At 40.7% G+C, this 16297-nt stretch overlaps 1 protein-coding gene and 1 long non-coding RNA gene across 2 annotated transcripts in view; one reads left to right on the forward strand and one right to left on the reverse strand.

Annotated features, from left to right (window-relative positions):
- Positions 1 to 1671: 1671 nt before the first annotated feature.
- On the reverse strand, positions 1672 to 6846 carry LOC140491969 (uncharacterized). Its single transcript, XR_011963460.1, has 3 exons — positions 6745 to 6846; positions 5870 to 6023; positions 1672 to 3474 (listed from the first exon to the last, which is right to left on the reverse strand). It is a non-coding gene; the product is annotated as an uncharacterized lncRNA (long non-coding RNA).
- A 363-nt stretch (positions 6847 to 7209) lies between these two features.
- LOC140491968 (protein KIBRA-like) overlaps positions 7210 to 16297 on the forward strand; it is a 154463-nt gene continuing 145375 nt past the window's right edge. Inside the window, exon 1 of the mRNA XM_072590508.1 lies at positions 7210 to 7348. Within this exon, the coding sequence (XP_072446609.1) occupies positions 7215 to 7348 (134 nt within the window). The 5' untranslated portion in view covers positions 7210 to 7214. The remainder of the gene's footprint in view (positions 7349 to 16297) is intronic.

The following is a 16297-nucleotide window of genomic DNA, read 5'->3' on the forward strand; positions in this document are numbered from 1 at the left end:
CACACCATCTGAGGCTACCATGAAAGAAACTTTTTCTAAACCTCTCCTCTCGCCTGTGGCATGATGACCCTCAGGTTAAGCTACCACCAGATGTATCTCCCTTTAATGAGAGAGCAACCTATTATCCAGTAAGGCGATGGCAACCTTGCCTTTTACCCTTACTTTCTTACAGTTTGTAACAGATGGAAATGGTTGAAAGATTTTTAACAAATTTGATTTGAGAGTCTGCTGATGCACCTAACCGTACCTCCTTCATATAAAACATTCCAGAGGACAGTCATGGATCCATAAAACTGTAATGCGCAAAGATTGTTCTGCTTTTCAAAACTGATTCCATGCTTGCCAGCCATAAATGTAAATCAATTTAATCTTATCAGTACTTTCTATAGTACTGCAATAAATGGTTTATGGTGCAGTCAGACCTTAAACCCAACATAGCTTTTACTTTCAACTGATTCACATTATCCACCTTGCTGGAATTCACAGATTTACAATGGTATTGATAGACTTTTAAACATGAGTGAATTTCATTCCAAGTTTGGTGAACAATAAATTCCTTGAATCATGTGATTGAGAGAACTAGCACTTACATCCTTTCAGAAGTCATCAGTCGAGGTTCCAGGCCCTAGACTAAGCTAGCACACCTAATCTAAATCTCCCTGGACACTATAGTAATTTAGCATGGCCAATCCACCTATCCTGCACGTTTATGGACCAGGGGAGGAAAGTCATGCAAACACAGAGAGAATGTGCAACCCCCACACAGTCACCTGAATGGAATCAAACCTGGGTCCCTGGTGCTGTGAGGTAGCAGTGCTAACCATAGAGCCACCATACCACTCCTATAACAACTGATGTGACTTGGCAGTAGAAGTCATCAATCAGAAAACAAATTCAAACCTCTCTCAAGGATTTCAGCATGATAACCTAAGCTGATCTTCTAATGTCATTTTGAAAAAAACTCTAATTGTTAGAGTCCTGCTTCTTGTTGATATTTAATCATCTCTGTTGCACTGCATATTTTGTGTGGACTAAAACTGGGCTCAAATATGGTACATTCTATAGCAAGAGAGTTTGCTGATGATCATTGATGTGCTCCATATCTTTGTATCACACACATACTGGAACATTGTTAGCATATGTAAACTGTACCACTGTAATGGTCATTTGAGGAATGGGAAATTTATATTTTAATACTTTAACATGTTAACTTTCATGTTCAATACAATGTTTTTTCTCTGAAATTTATGCCTTCATTTTAATAATCCATTTTTCTACATATTCTTCCTTTCTCTTGTGCAAACTTTGATTCTGTGCTGCGATAATTTCTTTTTCTGGGATTTGATGTCATAGGCACTTTCTGTATCAAATGCAACTAGGCTTTCTTCATATGAGTGACTCCACCATCATGGTCATTGCATGACTGATATTTTGGTATTTGACATTGACTTGTAGATAAGTCAGTTACCTCTGTGTATGTATTAGTATTACAATCAGATGAGGGATCCAATAGCTCACCTCTTTTCTCAATACTTTTTTGACTGTAACAGTTTTTTTTTAAAGAATGTACTTGCCAATATGGTGCTTAACTGGTTACAAGCTGTGACTGTAGTAGTCACAGACAAAAATGATCTGTTGATTTTTTTTTAAATGATAGATTTTATTGTATTTAACCTAATCTATGAAAAATAATGAAAAAGCTCCAACTTTAATTCATACACATAGATTATAATGTAGGAAGATATTTTAAGGGAGAACGTTAAAGTCCAATAAAGATTAAAGTGGTACAGTTCTTGCAGGCTGATAACTTTGGTGGATCCAGACTAAATTCAGTTATCCTTCAGGTTTCAGCATCAAGATGTTTGAAAGATCCAGGCAGATGATATATGATCTTCTGAAGACAGCAGTAGCTGGGTTAAATTCTTTAAAATATATTTCTGACAGACTGATTGTAAAATCAGATGGAAAGTAAGGCAGAATCATTCAGAGTTCTTCCATGCTGTTTGTTTCCAGACTGACCTATTTCTCCTCGTGAAACAAAAACATAAATTGCTGGAGAAACTGTTAATATTTCAAGTCCTGTGAGTTTTTTTTTCTCCCTTGTGTTTGGAATAAGTAAATTTGGTTAACTGAAGTCAATTTTGATAATTGAATCACAGATGATTCAGAGTTAGAAGCTATAAGGAATGGATATTGAATTGAATTGAATTTATTGTTACATGCACCGAGGCACAGTGAAAAGCTTTGTCTTGTGAGCAATACAGGCAGATCACAGACTTAAGTAGCATAGTTAGTAAATAATAGGTAAACAGCAGCAAAAACAAAAGCACAGGTACAGGCAAATGTTAAGAATTTGTGAGTCCATTCAGCATTCTAACAACAGTAGGGTAAAAACGATTACGAAACCGGCTGGTGCTTGTGTTCATGCTTCTGCACCTTCTCCCCAATGGTACAGGTTGTAGAAAAACATTGCCATGGTGGGATGGATCTTTAAGAATGCTGCTGGCCTTTCTTTGACAGCAGGCCTGGTAGATGGATTCTATAGATGGGAGGTTGGCCTTTGTGATTGTCCAGACCAAGTTCACCACTCTCTGTATCATCTCTGATCTAGAATGGTACAGTTGCCATACCAGGTAGTGATACATCCAGACAGAATGCTCAATGGCGCATCTATAAAAATTGGCAAGAGTATTTGCCGTCATGCCATATTTCCTCAGCTGCCTGAGAAAGAAGAGACGTTGTTGGGCCTTTGTAACCAGTGCATCCACGTGAAGAGTCCAAGAAAGCTTGTTGTTGATGACCACTCCCAGGAGTTTGACACTCTCCACTTGTACCACCTCTGTGCTGTTAATTTGTAGGGGGCATGAGTAACATCCCACTGAAAGTCAATAATGAGTTCCTTAGTTTTGCCGGCATTGAGAGCTAGGTTGTTCTCAGTGCACTATTTTTCCAGGTCTTCCACCTCCCATCTGTAGTCTGTTTCATCGCCATCTGAGATTTGACCAACTATGGTGGTGTCATCAGCAAACTTGAAAATGGCATTAGTCGGGTATTTGGCGATGCAGTCATGGGTATATAGCTAGTACAGCAGGGGGTTGAGTACGCACCCCTGGGGGGGTTCCAGTACTGAGTGTTAGTGACGATTAAATATTGTCCCCAATATTCACTGATTGTGGCCTGTGGGTCAGGAAACTGAGGATCCAGTTGCAGAGAGTGGGCTTAGTCCGAGATCACTAAGCTGAGTAATCAGTCTGGAGGGGATAATAATGCTAAAGGCTGAACTGGCAATAAGGATATTGGCAATTCACACTTATAGTAATGAACTGGCTTCTTTACCGTTCTCTTTTTTAAGTTTCAAATTCGGACAGTGTGCCTATATCCAGAATTTGTAAATTCAGTCTTTAAAAATGGCTGTTGGCACATCTTATTTCTAGTCGAGGAGGATTAGCAGGACTGCAAGTCTGGCCAGGTAACCTGGGAAAAAATTGAGCAAGTTTTCAATTGCCAAGGCAATCTGGGTAGCACTGCAGCCAAAAATTTGAATAAAATAATAAAATTTTCCTCCAATCCTTACGGTCATTACAGTCCTTTACTGCCCCTCATCTAATCCCCATGTATCATCACATCCAACCCACGCTACCAAAAATCCAGCCCTCATGGTTCTTCAAATGTCCCACACCATTCAATTATTATTCACCCATTCCCATGATCCCTCGCAATTCCATGTCAATTTATGTCTACTTCTATCCATATGTGTTTCCCTTCACCTGTGCCAAATTGAGTTAGTATCCATAAGGACCCATGCAGAGGACCCTCTTGTGACACAGTGGTTGTGTCCTTACCCCGTACTAGGAGGTCTAGGATCAAGTCCTACCTACTTCAGAAGTGTGTAATAACATCTCTGAAAATGGTTAGAAAAAAATAGGTTAAATAAAAAAAGGACCCATGCACACTGGAGAATAAAAGCTCTTTCATGTAGCTTACACTCTATTGAGGGAAGATGTTGTCATTGTGCAAATACATTTTGATTGGTATTATCTATTCTTGACAGGCCAACACTTCTTCCCAAGTCAATACTTCTTGATAGATTGATACTTCTCAATATATCTTCCAAGTTGCACAGTTCCAAGGTGTTCATGCAGCAATTAACAATCATAAAGGATACCTGAGACTCTCACAAAAGGTTCCTGACCTCACTCCATATTCACAGGGAGGTACCTCAGCTGTCCAAAGACATACCCTGGTTCCAGACATCAGGGACTTGAAAAACAGATCGGAGTGTAGGCAGCTAACCAATTAAATGGCCGGCTGCCTCTGTGAAATGTACATGCACAAATGATAGGTTACCATCAATAACACCCCATGAAAGTTAAGAGCTATTATTTCCAATGTTTTTCAATATTTTCACTGTAATGAAAATAAATCACAGCAAAAGTGTGGGCTAGTGATCCTGGGAGTCTATAAATCTTGAGTTATAGTAAGTCCATTGACAAAAAAGGTGTAAATTCCACAGATAGGTTTAATCAGCATATTCATTCAAAGGATGGCACCCCAAGCAGTGTCATTTATTCTTAAACTTCCTGGAGACTTGAGGTAATTGTGTCAGAAGTTGTTTGATTCTTGGGGTCCATCTTAAATGTTTGCTGCTTTAATCTCTTTAAAATTTAGTGAATTCCACCAATCAATACATAAAGTTATTTTTTATGAAGTCTCTTTGTGAGATATGTGGAACATTCAATCCCACAGCTGTTTCTCCAGTACATCAATGACATCATTGGTGCTGCTTCTCGCTCATCCAGAATTGGAAACAAGCATCTTTTTCACTTCTAATTTCCACTCTGCTCTAACCTTCATCTGGTCCTTAACTGACTCCTCCATTCCCTTCCTTGACATCTATGTTTCCATTTGTGGGGATAGGCTGGCCATCAATATCCACTACAACCCAATGACTCCCACATTTGCCTTGACTATACATTCTCACAACTTGCTTCATGTATTCGCTGCTAACAATGTGGTCTCCTCTACAGTGGGGAGATGAAACACAAACTGGACGACTGCTTTGCAAAACACTTACATGCTGAGGTTACCATGAAGGTCCTGCCTTCTCAACCTTGCCTCTTACCTGAGGTGTGGCAACCCTCAGGTTAAACTACCACTAACAAGGCCATAGCATCATCAGAAAGAGAAGCCATTCAGCTCAAAGAGACAGCTCCACCATTTGATCATGGCTGATATGTGTCACAATCCCATTCTGCTGCATTCTACCTGTAATCCTAGACCCCCTTACCAATCAGGAACCTATCACTGTCTTAAATACACTCAATGGTTTGACCTCCACAGACCTCTGCAACAATGAGTTCCAGAGATTATCCACTCTCTAGCTGAAGAAATTCCTCTCATCTCAGTTCTAAAGAGTCATCTCTTCACTCCGAGGCTGTGCTCTCATGTCCTAGTCTCTCCTACTAGTGGGAACATCTCCTTCCCACTCACTCTATCCAGGCCTCTCAGTATTCTGTAAGTTTCAATCAGATCCCCTCATTCTTCTAAACTGCATTGAGTACAGACCCAGAGTTCTCAACCGCTTCTCATGTAACAAGGCCAAAATCCCCAGGATCATTCTTGTAAACCTTGACTGACCCCCTCCAATGCCAGTGCATCCTTCCTTTGATAGAACCCCAAAAATGCAGTTGAACATGTATTTGACAGGAAAAATTTATAGGGTTATGGGGAAAGGAGTAAGGGTGGAAGACCACATTGGAGAACTCTCTCATCAAGAAAGAACAGGGACAATAACTTGAATGTCTCCATTTGGCTGCAAGATTGCATACACCTCTGCATAAACATGAAATGCAGCACATGTTATACTCACGAAGTTCCAATGTACTTTGCAGTCAGTTATGTACTGTTGAAATTTAGTCACTCTTATAACGTAGGAAACATCATTGACAATTTAATTTTCTCTCCACTCCCACTTTTCCATCTTTCAAGCTCCGATAAACAGCCATTTAACAATGACCAATAATCTGTTTGTGAATAAAGGCAAAATACTATGAATACTGGAAAACTGAATTGAACACAGATGCTGGAAATATTCAGTAGGTCTGGCAGCAATGGAGAGATAAAGAGTTTACATTTCACATTCGAAAAAAAGTAATAAGTGAATTGAAATATTAACTCTGTTTTCCGTTCCAGAAATACTGCCAGACTCCAGCATTCTCTATGTTTGTCTTTCTGGCGTGGATTGAGGGATATCAGCCAGGCGGGGTGGGGGGAAGGGATCTTAAAATAGGATGGTTTTAGCCCATGAGCGACAACTCAGGGCATCTATTTCAAACCTGATCCAAAATATGGCATGCCAAGGAGTCCGCATTACCGCACCAAAATGGGACTCGAACCCCTAACCTTTTAGAATCGGGGAATAAGCGCAGTGCTAAGTGAAACAAAGCGAGCATCTGCGTACGGTCACAGTAATTCAATTCCAACCCACCCTTTAACTCAATTTTTAAAGTGGTGGTGGGGAGAGAAGTTTCGAAGAAGGGAACAATAATTTTAAGGACGTGAAAACAGTCAAGACTGCAGATGCTGAAGTCAGAGTCAATTGATGTGGGGCTGGGAAAACACAGCAGGTCAAGCAGCATCCGAGGAGCAGGAGTCACCGTTTCGAGCCGAGAGCCTTCGCCAGGTTTAAGGACATTACGGTGCCAGTGCAGCGCTCCTTTTAGTGTAATTATGGCAGAAAGGTACCTGACTGACAACCTGGATGACGTCATGCAGTAAGCGGAGAGCATTCGGAAGCGGTGCCGCTCAGCCGCCGGGGCAAAGGAATAGGCCAGCGGTTCATCAGCGGGAGGACAACGAGAGATAAACCTTCGCTCTCAAGGCAGGAGTCGGGTCAGAGCGGCAGAGTCTGCAAGCCCGACAGAGTGGAGTAGAACGGCGGCATTTTGGATGGTCGTGCGCGCGTTTCGGTTGGGAGCGCGAGCGGAATCCAAACGGCCGCTCGAGCTTCTCCCTCCAATAAACATGGAGGCGTGAGGAAGAGAGGGGAGGACAGACAATCATCATTTGTTTATCACGGACTTGAAGGGAGAAAAAAAAGAGAGGAATGTTTCAAGGCGAAGCGCCGCCGGCGCGGTGCAGCTACTCGGCGTTTCTCCTTCATCGTTACACTTTCCTATGGAGGAGCTGGAGTTTCTAACAACCTGCCGCTCGCTATGCCCAAGCCCAGCAAAGGCAATGGAGAACTGCCCCTGCCACCCGGTTGGGAAGAGGCGACCGACTACGATGGGAAGCTGTACTACATTGACCATAACACCAAGCAGACGAGCTGGGTCGATCCCCGCGACAGGTGGGTAGGCCCCGGGTAGCAACCCAAACACAGCAGCCACTTGCCAAATAAGGTGCTGTCGTTTGGTGTACTGCGCGTGCGTTATCTCGATCGACTGAGGGAGTTCCCGTTACTGCGCATGTCTGATATTGGGAATGATGGACGGAATAAACCTGGGTCTGTAATGCGCACGCGCGACATTCTAAGGTCCTTCACCTCATTCCTTTTTGCAGAATTCTGAGGTCATTCCAGTTTGATTGCTTTATGTTCCTGGCTTGCTTACCGAGAAAAAAAGCATTGCAACTTAAAGGGCTCATCAAATTTGCAAGCGCTTAAACCTGAGACATTGTAGGCAATCTTTATGAAACGCTGGATCAATTTTAAGCTCCAAAAATTTCTTGTTAACTCTTTTTCAAATGAATGAAACACAATCGGTGTTTGAAGTTGCAATGGGGAGGCAATGGCATTAATCGCATTATTGCTAGACTGTTAATCCAGAGACCCAGGTAATGTTCTGCAGACCAAATCTGGCCAAGGCAGATTGGAGAATTTGAATTCACTAAAAATCTAGACTTAAGAGTCTGATGATAACCATGATATCATTGTCTGGGAAAATAAATCCAGGTCATTTTGTCCTTTATAGGTAGGTTGAGGGTCAGATAGTGTTGAAGAAGTGGGGAGACTGTAGGAGAACCTGGACTGGCTAGGAGAATGGACATGGCAACAATGTTTCCAGTATTGGAAAGATTAGGACTCAAGGGCCCAGCCTCAGAGTGAAGGGAGAAGGGATGACTCTTTAGAATTGAGATGGGGGGGAATTTCTTCAGTGACAAGGTGGTGAATCTGTAGCAGCCATTGCTGCGGAGGACTGGAGGCCAAATCATTGAGTGCATTCAAGACCGAGGTTCTTAATGGTAAGAGGATCAAGGGATATGGGAAGAAGGCAGGAGCTTGGGGTTGAGAAATGTAAAAGCCATGATTGCATAGCAGAGCAGACTCAGTAGGCTGAATGATGTAATTCTTATCCTCTGCGTTGTCATCTTAGGGAAGGAAACTGCTGCCATTACCTTTCTAGCATGTGATTCCAGAGCCACAGCAATGTGGTTGACTCATTGCCTTCTGGGCAAGTAGAAATGGGTGATAAATACTGGTTAGCCAATGATGCCCACATTCATGAATGAATTTGAAAAGAAGGCAACTCACCCACATGAGCAGACCTCAAAAGCCATGTGGAGATGAAGTAATAGTAGACTGAAAACCACAGCTTTCACTTTATACACATTTGGTAATAGGGGAGATAAGGCACCATTTTATAAAATTAATTCAAAGATTTTTAATTTTCTTGAATTCTTATAAAAATAAAGTGCTAAACCTTTAAATGTCTTTAAATTTTAAAGTCAGATGTAGCTTTTGAAATTTAGCTAATTATTCATATTGACGTATAACCCTTGAGGAAACGTCAACAAAGAACTCATTTTGGAATTGCAAGCATCCTGGCTACATTTTTGTTTACTAATCTGAGAAAAATGGCTTGTCAATCAAAGCCATCTAGTGGCTCATCAGAAATCATGAGGACTGGTGCCATATAATTGTTTCCCCAATAATTTTCCCCGCCATCCATAATAACTAATTTTTTTTTGTCTGTCAGTATGTGTATGAAGGGGGTTAATGTTTGAACTAATAGAGTTAAATATCAGCAGTTTGCACTAGTTTACTTGTGGTTAGAGTCTTTTTATTTATAACAAATAGTAGCTCTTGTTTAGTACAGAACCTGGTTTGTGTTTTTGGTTAACCTGAATCTATTAGACAATTAAATTGAAGATTTTGTACTCTTGGACAAAATTTTAAATTTTCGTGACGATTTCAGGAATATTGGGACTTGATTTCAGCATGCTTCACCAGTGAGGCATAGAATAATGTCAATGCTAGGTACAATTGAAATTATATTTGGAGTGTAAAGTAAGCCATTGTGAAGTGGAAATGTATTGTGAACTATTCCAGCAAGCAATTCCATGGATGCTATTCTAAGTTTCTGAAATATACTACACTCAGTATAATTGGTTGAAACATCTCTATGAATGATATCTGGATTTTGACATAGCCTGGTGAGTTATAAGGTGTAGGCTAAGTAATTTTTGGAAATATGCTTTCCATTTTTTTCTGAACTTCCTCTGATGTAAGCATTCTAATTTCTGTCATTCACTGGCATAACTTTTACTTTATTATTTTATTATAGATCTTTTCAGATTTTCATTGGCTCACTGTATTCTATTGTCTCTTTCTCATGTAGTTGTTAAGTCATTTTTCCTGGAACTTTGATGTGCTATGTGATCTGTTTTATTCACTTTTTTTAGGATCAGTATGTTGAAAAAGCATTTGTGATTATTTGTTTTAGTTTTTTTTGACTGACATCTAGATATTGTCATTAAACCATTTGTTTTTGTATGTCTTTTCTATGCTTGGTTCTCACCAATTATTTTGCATAAATGAACAGTTATTTTCTTAGACCCTTTCGGGGAGCCATTGCGTCAAACAAATTTCTTAACTATATTTGGAATTTAGTTTCCTTTCTGTAGCCTCAAGTAAATACTAACAAAGCCATGCAATCAAACTGGGTGAATAGTTTGAGATTTCAATTGTAATCTTATTTTATATGAAGTACATTGTGCTTTTGGGGATATAACAGTCTCTGTCAGAATCACAAAATTTCTTAGTGCTTATTATTCTGCACAATGTGAATTTTATTGCATTATTTGATGTGCAGAATTTAGATATGGTTTTGGTTTCTTGTGTGATAAGGTTAGTAATTCAGATTAACACCAGAAGACTTTGTTCTCAGACCTGATCAAGGTTTGTCCGTGGGCCTCATTTGGAAGAAATCAGTGAGCTGCAGATGTCAGTTTTGAATCCTGGATCAGTGTGCTAATTTATGAATTTTCTCTGCCTCCAATGAGTTACTGACTGTAATAAAAACAAAAACACAATTTCTCGAAATTCTCAACATGTCAGTCAGTATCTGTGGTGAGAAACTGAGTTAATGTTTGATTACGTAGTATCAAAACTGAAGAAAAGTAGAACCAAAACCTTTTAAGCCAGAGGTAAGTGCCAGGTGAAACAAAATGAAGGTCTCTGATAGGATTATGGACAGGATGGATAAGTAACAAAAGATTAAGTGATGCAGAAGCCAAATACAGTAGTAGTGGATATTGTAAAGAGAAATGAAATGAGTCAAGATAGATGTGGTGGTCAGGGCATGCAAACTACACTTCTGTTCTTTGTGGCTGCACAGAAATTAAATTTTAAATGTTCCTTCTCTTTTGTGGTGGGTGACCTTCAATATTTCTTTTAAGGACCACCTGTTAAGCTAAATGAATAATTTGTATCAGTGTCCACTAGTGAGAGGGATGAAGTAGGTATAGAAAACAAGTAAAAGGAGTGTTATAAACTTAATGAAAAATAATATAGACAGAGGTAAGTTTCTGATGAGGTCTGGTGGGCTTAAAAGTATTTAAATCTCCAGGGCCAGATGAAATGTATCCCATGTTGAGTGAAGCAAGGGGTGGAAATAGCAGATTCCTCCCTGGCCACAGGAGTAATGCCAGAGGATAAGAGACGGAAAGATGTTGTGAAACGTGAAAGGGTTCCAAAACGATTTACAAGGGTGTTGCCGGGGTTGGAGGATCTGAGTTACAGGGAGAGGCTGAACAGGCTGGGGCTGTTTTCCCTGGAGCGTCGGAGGCTGAGGGGTGACCTTATAGAGGTTTACAAAATTATGAGGGGCATGGATAGGATAAATAGGCAAAGTCTTTCCCTGGGGTGGGGGAGTCTAGAAGTAGAGGGCATAGGTTTAGGGTGAGAGGGAAAGATATAAAAGAGACCTAAGGGGCAACTTTTTCACGCAGAGGGTGGTACGTGTATGGAATGAGCTGCCAGAGGATGTGGTGGAGGCTGGTACAATTGCAACATTTAAGAGGCATTTGGATGGGTATATGAATAGGAAGGGTTTGGAGGGATATGGGCCGGGTGCTGGCAGGTGGGACTAGATTGGGTTGGGATATCTGGTCGGCATGGACCGGTTGGACCGAAGGGTCTGTTTCCATGCTGTACATCTCTATGACTCTATAACAGCCAGTGTAGAATTGTTATTCAAGAAGGGAGCAAATAAACCACAAATCTGCAGGCCAGTCAGCCAGGTAGGGAAACTATTGGAAACAATTCTGACTAACAGAATTAATCTGTACTTGGAGAGGGAGGGAAAGGAGGGTAGGTATGGACTTGTTGGATCAAATGGCCTATTTCCACACTGTATGGATTCTATTCTATATTCTATTCTATAACAGTCAGTATGGTTATGTCATGTCTGGACAACTTAGTTGAATTTTTCAAAGAGATACCAGGTGTATAGGTGAGGGAAATGTATTTGACATTGTTTTCTTATCTTCAGAAAGCTTTTTGATAAAGTCCCACATGGGAAACTGATACTGAAGTTAAGAGTTCATGTGGTCTGTGGAAGCTTGCCAGATTGGTTCAGAATTTGCTGAGGGCAGGAAGCAGAGAGGAGTGTTGATGTAACTGGAAGCTTTTGTCCAGTGGGGTTCATGGAATAGAATCCTTACAGTGTGGAAGTAGGCCATTCAGCCCATCGAGTCCACACCAACCCTCCATAGAGCATCCCACCCAGATCCACTCTTGTACCCTACCCCTGTAACCCTGCATTTCCCATGGCTAATCTGTCTACCTTGTACGTTGCTGGACATTATGGGCAACTTGGCATGGCCAATTCACCTATGCTGCCCATCTTTTTTGGAAGTTGGAGGAAACTGGAGCACCGGAGGAAACCTACACAAATATCGGGAGAATGTGCAAACTCCACACAGGCAGTTGCCTGAGAGTGGAATTGAACCCAGGTCCCTGGTGCTGTGAGGCAGTAGTGCTAACCACGGAGCCACTGTAAGGATAAGTGTTGGGGCCCTTACTGTTTGTGGTATGCATAAATGATTTATACTTGAATGTACAGGGGTTGATCAGTAAGTTTGTGGATGATACACAGATTGCTGGGATGGTAAATAGTGAGGACCATCTTAGATTACAGGAAAGTACAGATGAGCTGATCAATAGTGAGTGCAATTCAGTTGTGGTCAGGTAAGTGTCAGGTGGTGCACTTGGCTGGGAACAGCAGTTAAAATTGTTCAGAAGGCATTTGGAATACTGCCTTTATTAACTGAGGAATGCAGTTTTAGTGTAGGGAGGTTAGGTAGGAACTGTAAAAGTTAGGCAAGCCACAGCTAATGCATTTTGTGCAGTACTGGAATCCATATTATAAGTGCTTGTAATTACAATAGCAGGGGGTGGGGGAGGGGGGGCAGTGGTTGTAATCTTAGCTCACTGCTTGTCAGGCAGAAGTCCTCACAACATTTAAGTATTTAGATGTACATTTGTGAAGTCGAGGCATACAAGGCTTTTTTCTAGTGCTGGAAAATGAGATTAGAATAGCTGGTTGTTTTTGACTGGTGCAAATTTGACAGGCTGAAGGAATTTTTTCGACGCTGTGTACTATGACTCTGACTCACCTTGCAGTTTTGCAGATGACTTGCTTCTGAAGGACATCAGCAACTGGAAATCTTGTTTTATACTACATTTATTTTTTTCATCTAAATTTTAGGTGGAATGGACAGTCTCTTCCCTTAATATGTCTATGGGTATTAATGCTTTTTTCAGATTGTGTTTTCAGTGTTACTTATTGGTACAGTCACTGAAGCAGAAGGGAAATACCTGTACATTGGAAGTATTGCAACAAAAAGCGACAGATCTGATTCCTTACTGTAAAAGAAAGGATTAGAAAAACTTATACTTGAAGGAAGGCTGATAATGTGAAATTTTGTGGAGGAAAATCAAATATAAAAATAAAAGTAGATGTTTTATTTGTAAGTTTTTTTTAATAAATACACTTGTAAGTAAATGATAAGCCATTTAAGACCTATTGATTTAAATTCCAAAGCCGTGTGGGAATGCCAGTGGAGATTAGATTAGATTACTTACAGTGTGGAAACAGGCCCTTCGGCCCAGCATGTCCACACCGACCCGCCACCCACCTAGACCCATTCCTCTACATTTACCCCTTCACCTAACACTACGGGCAATTTAGCATGGCCAATTCACCTAACCTGCACATTTTTGGATTGTGGGAGGAAACCGGAGCACCCGGAGGAAACCCACGCAGACACTGGAAGAATGTGCAAACTCCACACACAGTCGTCTGAGGCGGGAATTGAACCCGGGTCTCTGGTGCTGTGAGGCAGCAGTGCTAACCACTGTGCCACCAGGCTTTTCTTAACTATTTGATCTCTGGATTTTAGAGCTGAGGCATGTTTGGAAATAATGCAGGAAATAAGAGGAGATGAAAACTTCCTAGATTGCACATTGCAGGATGTGGTTGCTCCATAGAAAGTTTGAGAGGATAGTGAGTGAGTGGCCATCCAGCAAGATAGCATAGAGGAAGACAGTGCAAGAGTCTTGCGGGAGTTTTCATTGTTTAATACTTATGAGAATGACCTCACTGTAAACGTATGCAGTGCAGAAAGTTTACAACACTGTGGGACAGTTTACACTACATTTTGAATCTAAGTATTTTTAACTTAAAAATAGTGGTGTTCTCAATACTCATCTCTCTGAGTCCATGCTCAGCATTTCTCCCAGACTCCTCAGTTGTTGACAGTTCTTCTAACTTGTACTCATTATTTTCTGAAATCTGAAAAGAAAATGGTTGAAATGTTCAGCTGCTCATTCAGTATCTGTGGCAAAAACCTAGATGTTAATGTTCCAGATCAATTATTTTTGTTAGAACTGAAAAAAGTTAAAAAGATATAATCAAGTTTAAGCATGCACTGAGACGAGGACGCTGGGGAGATGGTGAAAGAACAAAATAATTCTGGGACAAGGTGGATGGGGGAAATATTAGATAATGAAAAGATGATGGTGGAATGCAACAACTGATGTTAGTGAAATAAAGAACAAAATATACATCTACAAAAGATCTAAATGTGAGTAGTAGGGTTGCTGCAAAAAATGGGGCTGGGGTTAAAATCTGAAATTGTTCTATTCAGCCCAGAAGGCTACATGTAAAGTGTCTAATGGAAAGACAAGATGCTGTACCTTGAGTGTGCGTTGAACTTCCTTGGAACAGTGTAGAAGGCCAAGTTCACAGTGGGAGGTGAATAAAAAAAATGGACAGGAAGCTCCAAGTTACATTTGCGAATGTAACTGTGGTGTTCTTCTAAGCAGTTGTGTAATCCTCACCAGTCGAGAAGACACTACCTCTTGAACAGAAAGTTCAGGCTACAGTCACTGGGTTGTGAACAGCAAGTCAATTCATACAATGCAGGACAACTTAGACCCCCCCTCACTCCCCCCATGTGAGTAAATCATTATTTCACCTGGAAAGCTCTGACTGATGGGAAGGCAGGAGCTGGAGGTAAAGGAGGGGTATTGCATCTCCTACACTTGTATGGAAAGTTTATGAGTGAAGCCAGGAAGGTGTTAGGGATGATTGGGGTGGACATGGATGCCAAAGAGGGAACTGTCCCTTTGGAATGCTGGGAGGGAAAGGGAAGATTTGACAGGCACCATGCTGGAGGTGACTGAAATGGGCGGTATGGTGACTGAGTGGTTAGGACTGCTGCCTTACAGTGCTCGATTCTAGCCTTGGGTGACTCTCTGTGGAGTTTGCACATTCTCTGTGTCTGTGTGGATTTCTACCGGATATTCAGGGTTCTTCCCACAGTCTAAAGATGTTAAGGTTAGGTGGATTGGCCATGCTAAATTGCCCCAAAGTGTCCAGGGATGTGCAGGCTAGGTGGATTAGTGTAAATGCAGGGATATGAGAAATTTGGTGGGGGGGGCTGGGTCTGGGCTGAGATGGACTTTGGAGAGTCGATGGGCTGAATGGTCTCTTTCTGCACTATAAGGATTCTGTGAGTCTAAGAACTGGTGAAGGATGATCAATTGTGGGGCTTTCTGTGTTTGAAAGTGAGAATGAAGGCAACCATATTGTGGTTCTGATAGAGCAAGAGAGAGAAAAATAGGTGAGAATAGGAGTGTGAAATGGAACTGACATGGGTGTTCAACCAATTATTTCCCTCCACTCTGGTTGATGGACCTGTGATCAATAGACTGTTCCCTTAAGTACCATTAACCTTTTATAATTCTGTGCTGGTTGTCAATTAACATGTATTCTTGAGTGAATATTAACTTTACTCCATTAATGGCATCTAAAAATTTACCTGTTGTAAACATAGCTTTATTAAGTATGAATGTTTTGCCTTGCGGGTTCTTTTTTATTTCACAATTTGCTTTATAAAATACAATCTTTTCTGTAAAAATGAAGCTAGTTACATTTCCTTTCAGAAGAGTTTCCTGAAGTCACCATCAAAAAATATTAGTTAGCAGTATTTTTTGCTGATGGAGATCAAAATAATTGGGAATCAAGAAATTTTAACAAATAACTGGCATAAATGGAAATAGTAAAAAATCTTAACAAACAAATCAAAAGTAAAAGAATAGTTCATGGCCAAGACTAATAGCAAAGAAGAAAACCTTATGGAGATTGAAGGGCTTAGTGGCTACATTAAATGGAAAATTAATCTTTGCATTCACAAAGAAATGATCGAGAAATCTAAGAACACAGGAGGAGGAAGCGGAGCAGACAGATATGATAATTATAGAGAAGGAACTAGTTCTGAAAACAGTATAATGTGAATATGCAAAATATTTGAGTTCTAATGACCTACATCCTAGAATACCGAAGGAAGTCAAGCAAAGAATCACAGAATTGTTGTGGTTTAAAAGTAGGCCAGTCATCCCATTGTGTCTGCACTGGCCTTCTGAGTGTTTTAACTTTGTGCCAATCCCCTGCCATTTCCTGTAACCTTGCACATTGTTTTAATTTAAATAACCATGCAATGCCCTTTTGAA

The sequence above is a fragment of the Chiloscyllium punctatum genome, chromosome 20 (genome assembly GCF_047496795.1).
Source record: "Chiloscyllium punctatum isolate Juve2018m chromosome 20, sChiPun1.3, whole genome shotgun sequence".
Taxonomy (NCBI): Eukaryota; Metazoa; Chordata; class Chondrichthyes; order Orectolobiformes; family Hemiscylliidae; genus Chiloscyllium; species Chiloscyllium punctatum.